Source organism: Corylus avellana, chromosome 8 (genome assembly GCF_965113065.1).
Source record: "Corylus avellana chromosome 8, dhCorAvel1.hap1.2, whole genome shotgun sequence".
In the NCBI taxonomy this organism is placed as follows: Eukaryota; Viridiplantae; Streptophyta; class Magnoliopsida; order Fagales; family Betulaceae; genus Corylus; species Corylus avellana.
The window spans coordinates 9,031,882-9,040,955 of NC_142497.1; the positions used below are offsets into that span (position 1 = coordinate 9,031,882).

At 36.7% G+C, this 9,074-nt stretch overlaps 1 protein-coding gene across 1 annotated transcript; it reads right to left on the reverse strand.

Moving 5' to 3' along the window:
- Positions 1-1,045: 1,045 nt before the first annotated feature.
- Positions 1,046-8,631, reverse strand: LOC132163356 (5-methyltetrahydropteroyltriglutamate--homocysteine methyltransferase). Its single transcript, XM_059573615.2, has 12 exons — positions 8,456-8,631; positions 7,214-7,567; positions 7,009-7,096; positions 5,226-5,353; positions 4,748-5,139; positions 4,496-4,659; positions 3,150-3,230; positions 2,903-3,069; positions 2,700-2,805; positions 2,355-2,605; positions 2,055-2,256; positions 1,046-1,711 (listed from the first exon to the last, which is right to left on the reverse strand). Exons 1-12 carry the CDS (start codon positions 8,590-8,592, stop codon positions 1,343-1,345), a joined length of 2,439 nt encoding a protein of 812 aa, XP_059429598.2. The 5' UTR covers positions 8,593-8,631; the 3' UTR covers positions 1,046-1,342.
- Between the last annotated feature and the right edge of the window lie 443 nt (positions 8,632-9,074).

Sequence of the window (9,074 nt, forward strand, 5' to 3'; positions counted from 1 at the left end):
TAAGTTTGCGATTTTAAAACGCGCAGTTTGAAATTATGATTTTTTTAAAACGCATTTGTGTTTGGTAAAATTGCAGAGGAAAGGAAATAGTGAGACAAAGCCTACCTTGTGGGACTAACAAATATTTTAGTTTGGACTAGCGTTCTTTAGTAGACTGATATACGGCTGTCATACAAGTAAAATGAAGTGACAGTATAAATTAGTCTTTTTTTTTTTTTTTGAAAAGTACACATACTCTCCTCAAACTACCAATTGACAGTGTCACCTCAAAAATTTCAATTGAGACAATCTTTCCCTCAAGCTATACAAATTTGTCAATGTCCCCCAATGACGAAAATATCCTTAACAAAATAAAAATAAAAATTCAACAAAAACTAAAACTAATTTAAAAAAAAAAAAAAAAAAAAAAAAAAAAAAAAAAAAGTGTCGAAATTATTATTATTTTTTTTGAATTTATTGGATTATTTGTCTTAATGAAAAAAAAAAATAATAATAATAATAATAGTAATAAAAATAAAAAAATAAAAAAGAAAAAAAAATAAAAATAAAAAAGGTATGGTCATTTTTGCCTTTTTGCTAGTCTTGAGAGGACATTATCAATTTTTTGATAATTTAGGAGGTATTATCGCAATTGAAAATTTAGGAAGCTCTTAGTAAAGATGGGAGGAATTGGTGCTATTATGGTCATCTTATTGAGGCTAGAGAATTGCTTAATTGTCTGCAAGATTGGAAGGTTTACCATGTTAGATGACATCTCAATGTTGCAGCTCATTGCCAAGCGAAGAAAGTATTATCCCATAACATGAAACAAGTCCTTTCCTAGTTGCATTTTAGACATTATCCTCATAGAACGTTGTACTTCTGTTGTTTTGATTTATATATCGCTCGATTCCTTACAAAAGAAAAAAAATTGGGAAGAACATTGTCCATTAGATGATAGTTTGGAGTATGTGAGAGTATTAATCCAATAACTGATTTTTATTGTCATATCTTTAAATTCTATATCAGTAATATGGCAGTTTATTAAATAGCATTACTCAATCAATTGTTTAACAAGTTATATTTTTTCATTCTTCAGTTCCATTATATGGAAAATATACCCCGACAAGAGCATACAAAACACAACAGCTTGTAGAGATGAAAGAAATTCAATATAAAAAAAGCCCCATGGACCATATTTAAACACAATAGGAATCCAGCACCTCCTAGAAAGAGGGGAAAAAATTTATAATAAAGGAGAAGGAAAGAAGACGCATCTCAACAATAAGTCACATTATTTAAACTTTGGTAGATACATCCCCTTCTCAATGCAAGAATACCATTATTTTCGCATGTTCTGAACTCACTTGGCACTACCCAGCTGGGTGCGAAGCAGTTTGGCAGCAGCAACCATGTTCTTGAGAGCCGGCTTGACTTCAGTGTACTTGCGTGTCTTGAGGCCACAATCAGGGTTCACCCACAGAATGTTGGTCTCCAGGACTGCAAGCATCTTGTTCACTCGGTCAGCAATTTCTTCTGTAGATGGGATCCTAGGTGAGTGGATGTCATACACACCAGGACCAATGCCAGCACCATACTTCACTCCCTCACGGAAGACCGAGAGAAGCTTCTCATCTGATCTAGAGTTCTCAATGGTGATCACATCGGCATCCATGTCTATTATCGAGTGAATGATGTCATTGAAATTTGAGTAACACATGTGCGTGTGGATCTGTCCAAGACAAGAATGTTCACGGTTATATCCAATCTTTTCTGAATATGCATATATAGCCCAAGTTTTATGCTGTTTAAATTCTACACACACACACCACTAGATTATGTTAAATAATTCCATGATTACAACATTTCCTCTGTTTTGAGACTTGTTCCTAAATTTTCAATACTAATTTCTGAATGCTAACAGCAGATAATTCCCAAATCTAAAGTTTTTTTGGCACTGTGGCAAACATTCCCCACATGTTAAGATGAAGTTACAAAAAAAAAAATACTATTATTCATGTTGACCCAACAGAATCTGAGAAAGGACAAAAGGAGCCTAGAGAAGTAAGATGAACCTGGGTAGTGTCATGAACACCAGAGTTGGTGATCCTGAAGGAGTGAACAGCCCAATTTAGGTAGAACGCCTGTTCAGACTTCCTAAGAGGCAAACCTTCTCTTAGAGCAGCCTCGTCAATCTGGATAACCGTAATACCGGCTTTCTCAAGATCCTCAACTTCATCCTTGATGGCCAAAGCAATCTGATAGCAGGTCTCAAATCTACAGACAAGGTATTATACAGCGTTAAAAACAACTTGAAACCCAACAAAACAAGACAGATGCAAAAAGAAAAGAAAAGGGTACAGCTATTTTGTTACCTGGGTTGGTCATTTCTAACAAAGGACCAGTTCAGAATAGTAACAGGGCCAGTCAGCATTCCCTTCATAGGTCGCTTAGTAAAACTTTGTGCCGTGGAAGACCAGAAGACAGTCATGGGCTTGGGGCGGCTCACGTCACCATAGATGATTGGCGGCTTCACACAACGGGACCCATAAGATTGGACCCACCCATTGACAGTGAAGGCAAATCCAGACAGCTGCTCTCCAAAATACTCAACCATGTCGTTCCTCTGATTTGCAACAATATTAAGATTTTAAAAACTTCTACTCAAGTATGGCCTAGTAGAACCCACCAAGCAATTGTATTTAAGATGAGAAACTCACCTCTGGCTCTCCATGTACCAAAACATCAATGTCAAGCTCTTCCTGCAGCTTGACAACTTTGTTAATTTCCTCCTTGATAGCATTGACATAATCTTCCTCAGAGATCCTAAAATATTGCAAGAAGACTTGGTTCAGATAACATGCACATTCAAAATAATCACAGAACTACAGGACAACAAAATTTATACAAGCAGAATGCTCACTTTTTAGCCTTGTATTCACGGCGGACTCTTCGAAGTTCCAATGTCTGAGGGAAAGATCCAATTGTTGTCGTTGGAAGAATCGGAAGGTTCAGCTTCTTCTGCTGAGCTTCCAGCCTGGCACTCACAGTTGTGGCCCGGCGGTGGTCAGATTTTTTCAAAGCAGCAGCCTAAGAAGAGACAAGAGCAGTCAAAGTAAGGTGAAACTGCAGCATATTTAAGCATTAAGGACAAGTACACAAACACTTACAGCCTTTTGGACAGCCTCATTCGTCACCCTTGGGGAGGATTTTCTCGAAGCCTGAGCTGCAGCATTAGCAGAGAAGAATGCCTGCAGATATACAGAAAATGTGAAGCTGAAAAGGTACTCCCAATGGCTTATAATATTACCAACCCAAATTCACTAAAAACAAAAAAGCAAGCCATATCAATTTTCTTGAATTCAAATAATTCCCAAGTTTCCAACATAAGAATACATCTTAAAGCAGATGAAAGTGAACTGGGCTGAATCCAATAAAGGTTCAAGTCATATACCTACTCCTATTGTTAACAACTTCTACGTCACTACAGAACCACTAGGAGCGGCTAACAAGCAAAACAAAATGGCAAAGGTCAAAGGAGTAATAAAAGAAACTTCGAGCTTCAGAATGTCAAAATCATGGAGGATGATGGCAATATATCATACAACAAAAAATTTACAGAAGGCCGCACATCCATACTTGTATGCATATGTAGAGATTTAAGATGTCATTATCATAGAAATCAATTATATCATGAAAGAAGAAAGAAACATGAATGCTCTGCTCACACATAAAGCATATATGTAAGCACTTTCACCAAACCTTGTCATAGGAATACATTATATCAAATTTATATCAACATACAAACACAAAAACAAACATGCACTTACTTTCACTGAGCATTGAGAAAATACAGAGGGGCACTTCATGCATAAATATAACTAAACAACAGAAATCTAAATGAACCCCCACACCCCAAAAAAAAAACATTTGTTGTATGTGCGCGAATGTAAGAACTTTGATAAATTCAATTGTAATTATATTGCAACAGCATCAGCGAGTTTCGAATATTTAGAAACAGGTAAATGTGAGTTAATCTCTGGGAATCGTATTGAAAAACATTCAAATACAAAAATTATATGCATCACCAAAAGGGGCTTCAAAAACCAATGACAATAGTCACATGCAAGTAAATTATGCTTTGTTAAACTCAGATCATGCACCATGTGCTCAAAGGATTAGTTCCCGATGACCAAAGAAAATAACACAATGTTCACATGACACCATTTTGTTTTTCAAATGCAAAGCTATTTCTCATTGGCTAATAAAATATTGCTTTCTAAAACTTGATGGGTTTACAATATTAATGCAAAACCCTAAAAATCATCCATCCAAATCAAAAGGGATAATATACAGTGCTCAAATATCATCAAATATCCAAATTGAATTAGGTTAGACATAAAAAGAGAAAAATTCATAAGATCCAGCTCTAAAAGCTGCACATTTAAGAAATTTTTTGTGATCATTTTGAGGGGGAAAACTGAATCAGGACTCAGGAAAACAAACAAAGGAGTACCTCATCCTTGTGTCCAGACAATGCCTTGGCCAAGGCATTTACTTCAACTACTTTCTGTGCAGCAAATGCAAGCCATGATTTGATCTCTTTGTCCAACTTAGTCTCATTTACCAGATCAACCGCAGTGTGAAGAAGAGAGCAAGATGTTGAGACCACAACCTTGTCTGTTGAAAATAATAGATAGCATCAAGTAAGTTCAGCCAGATTAAATGACTTTTGGAATCATTCAATTAAGCACACCATGATGGATACCTTTTCCAACAGTGCCCTCAAGAGTCTTCAGGGTACTGAGGGAAGATGCAAGATCATTGGCCCATATATTCCTTCCATCAACCACTCCAGCAAAAAGGTATTTGCCAGAAGGAAATCCACCCTTGATCAAATCAAGGGTCTGTGTTCCACGAACTAGGTCAAAACCATATCCAGATACACCCTTCAAAGAGGTAAGTATCTTGTATGCATCAGCAGGAATATCAGCAAAGTATGTCTCAACCAGAACATTAAGTCCAGCGAAAGATGACTCTAGCGCTGAGTAGGCATGACTAAAGGCTTGCAATTGATGAGCATGAAGATCCCATATGAGGCCGGGCTCATCAAATTGGATCCAGGTAGCACCAGCTGCCTTCAGTTCAGTAACAACCTCCCTGCATAGGGTAAATCCTTGGAATACAGAACTTACAGAAACACATCCATGTATAGGATCAACTCAATATAACTGAAACCCACTTACTTGTAGATTGGGAGAATCTTGTCAATTAGGGAGAGGAGAGAAAAGGATTTCTCGACACCCTTTGCTGGTTTTGATAGCAATAAGTAGGAGACAGGTCCTACAAGGACTGGAACTGTATCAACTCCAAGCTGCAGAGATGTGAAAACATCAATTTTGGAACAAGCTTTTGGAGAAGTGACTTAATAGAGGTATTCTTTAAATCAACAACAACAAATGAATTCAGTTAAGATGCTGAGAAGTGGAGATCAACAATAAAACTTCAAAATTAACAAATTGTTGAACCATCTTATCAGCTCTTGATCTTCCCTTAATCATTTCTATGTCGAAGATATCTGCAAAAAAAAGGAGTAATTTACTAGTAGCTATTAGTTGTTTATGGGCGAACGCCAGGAATTGAACCCGCGCTTGGTGGATTCACAATCCATTGCCTTGATCCACTTGGCTACATCTGCCCCTATACTCCATGTAGTACGAATTACATGTAATGGGCTATTCTGTGGATGGATTCAAATGACTGATATGTTCCTCACTTACACTGGTCATAATATAAGGTGATATGATAAGAGTGTGAACAAGTTGGGAAGGGTAGATATAAGATCCTATGTAGGTTTGTAAAATTTGCAATTCACTCCCTTGATTATACAATGTGCTTCATGAACCGTCAAACTTCTTTGAGGTATAAGCCAAAATATATCTCAATTTTTTATACTATTAATATATTTCACTCCGAGTAATCGGGGGCAATCCTAGGAATCATTATTCTCCCATGTCCACATATAATCAAATAAGTCCATCCTGCATTAAAATAAGCTACAACCAAACCTTTTACCATGAATTCAATTTTAAAGATTGCATCAAATGCCTTTTCAGTTATAATCAACATCTAAGGAAATGCTTCTGCTCTCTGCAACTTTTCATTTATATAACAAACTTCAAAAGCTAAGGAAAACTTTTTTTAAGGGCCCGTTTGGTTTATAGAATAGACCCTTGAAATGGAATGACTATTCTTATGAAATAGTCATTCTTTTATTTGGTAAGAGTCGATTCTTAAGAATAGTTATTCACATTGGAATCACTAATCCTTTACACACAAAAATAGCTATTCCTATAAAAAAAAATGAGATGAATAGCTATTTCCTGAAGAATGGAATACATTTTACATAAATACCCATATTTTTTAAAAAACTTTAAAAAAAAAAAAAAAAAAAAGAGTAAAATATGGAAATTAAAGAGAAGAAGTGGGGGGTGGTGCGCCACCCCCGTGGCATCTTGAGGTGGCTACGGCCACCCCCGATGCTCATCAGGGGTGGCCGCGCCCAACAACCTGCAGGGGTGGCCTCGACCACCCCCGGAACGCCTCGTGAGTCCATAACAAGGCGCTTCGGGGGTGGTGCGACCACCCCCGGTCGCTTCTGTGGGTGGCCAACCACCCATTGTGGTGGTTGGCCACCCACTATTTTTTTAGGTTTTTTTATTTTTTATTTTCTAATATGAATTGAAAAAAAATAATAATAATGTGGGGGGCTTTTAGTAATTTTGATTCAATTCCAGCTAAACTATGTGTGTTGTAACCAAACTAAAGAATTTGAATAATTATTTCATTCCAACCTCTTCTACTCCCAGCAATACCTATTCCTTTTCCTAATGGAATACCTATTTCACAAACCAAATGGGGCCTAAATGCAGCTATTCCAACTGTGTGGACACTATTATTTGCCACCATTGAAGCAATTGAAATAGCACCCCCCTAAGTATGAAATATGGGCAGCATCAAAACACTTACAGCTTTAGCCTCCTTGAATTCAACCACGGCCTTGTGGGATGCATAAGAAAACTTAACATCTGGACCCAATTCAGGGACAATGTAATGGCTGCACAAAAAAATACATCTTTCATGTTCCATTGCACCATTGACAAATACATATTTATATACATTTCAAGCTTAATAATATTCTTGGAACATAAATTAAGAAATTAATATCACTTACTAGTTGGTGTCAAACCACTTGGTCATTTCCATGGCAGGTACAGACGCATTGCCCCTAGCCATAGAGAAGTAGACATCAAAGCCAATCTCACCGCCATTCCAACCATATCTAGGAGGAACAGCCCCAAGCATGGCTGTGGTGTCTAACACTTGATCATAGTATGAGAAGGTGTTGCTAGGAATGTGCTTGATTCCAGCATCAGCCATCTGCTTCCAGATGGATGACCTGAGATCTGCAGCCACTTTTTGCAATTCCTCAGCACTGCTCTTCCCATCCCAAAAAGATTCCAAAGCAAACTTGAGCTCTCTCTTGGGTCCCATGCGGGGATAACCGACAACATGGGATGCCATAGTTCTGTTCCAACAAATGCCACAAAACAAAATTTAGATCCCCTTGTACGTTTAAAAGACATATCACTTTTGCAACAAATCCAAAAAAGTTGTTTCAACAAATAAATACATAGAAGTGGAAATTGTGGGAAACAAAGAAATGGGAAAAAATAAAAATAAATAAACCCCAGCAACGCTAGTGTAACATTTGCACCGTAGTGTATCTTATCAATTAGGCTGTTAGCCTCAAACAAAACAAATGTATTACTTAGTTCATACCAAATTTTGAATATAGGTGCAATGTAAACATCGAATTAAGGGGTGGAAAAACAAAACAGTTGATGAAAGACAAATCTGACAAACAATCCCTCTGTGTAGTTCACATCAAATTTTGCTCAGCCGTGAAAGAACAAATATACGCAGATAAGATAACCTGAATCTTTTAGCCTTACCTTAAATAATTAAAGTTAATGGGTAGTGAATGAAAGAGAAAACGAAAACTCGTGAACATTTGCTCAAAACTCATTATGCTAAACGAACGTAAGACCCATTACAAAAATGCTACAAAGTTCAAATCCAATCCATACGATAAAAAAATCAAAACCCAGAATTTAAAAGGAGAGACAACAATGATACACACCCAGAAATCAAATCCAAAGAAATGAAATTTGTATTAGCTAGAAACCAAAGTTCAGAAGTGTTCAAAGATCTGGGAAAGAAAACGCCGATTGGCTGCGTAAATTCATCGAACGCCTAGAGCACAAAACTCAAAACTTTTACGTTCCATTCCATTCGTCCAAAAAACAAAAAACAAAATCCATCCACTATAGAAGAAGCGTCCATGTAATTAGCAGAGATCGAAGATTGAAGATTGTATTAGCTAGAAACGAAAAAAATGAAGAGAGAGAGATACCTAGTACGGAGAGAGAATCGGAGAGATGGGAGACGGTTTTTGGTTGAGAAAGAGAGAGACAGTGAGAGAGATGCTTGGGAAATGAATCTCACAGAAGTGCACGGCGCGAGTCTGTGTAGGATGAAGAATGGGTTCATTTATATCCTCTGCCCCTGCACCACACTCTCTCTCTCCCTCTCTCTGTCTCTGTCTCTCTCTTGGATTATAAATAAAAGAAAAATTGTATTTTTATCAAAATTAATGAAACATATTTTATCCATTTTGATATATTTCTTTTCTTTTCTTTTTTTAAATCTATATTATATCATTCTGTTTTGACCGACCTTAGATTATCTTTAAACTTTAATTAATTAAATAAAAGGTTAGATTATCATTTATCAAAACCAGAACACTATTCTTTTAAAAATAAATTTAAAATGTTTTTTTATTAATGATAATTAAAGGTTGGAGAGTAGAACATGTAACAAGAGGAGCAAATAAGGCGGCTCATGGACTAGTAAGGGTAGCGGGGAATGTTGATTTATCTAGAATATGGATGGAAGAAATCCTCGATATCATTCATGATGTTATTATTTTAGAGCTTTCTACTCTTTGTTGTTTAGAACTTTGTCTTTAGATG

Coding starts and splice junctions, on each gene's coding strand:
- LOC132163356 (XM_059573615.2), bottom strand. CDS start 8,592: ATGAACCCATTCTTCATCCTACACAGACTCGCGCCGTGCACTTCTGTG. Junction 5,354..7,008: donor AATTCAAGGAGGCTAAAGCT/GTAAGTGTTTTG, acceptor ACATCTCTGCAG/CTTGGAGTTGATACAGTTCC. Junction 2,606..2,699: donor TGGTACATGGAGAGCCAGAG/GTGAGTTTCTCA, acceptor GTTGCAAATCAG/AGGAACGACATGGTTGAGTA.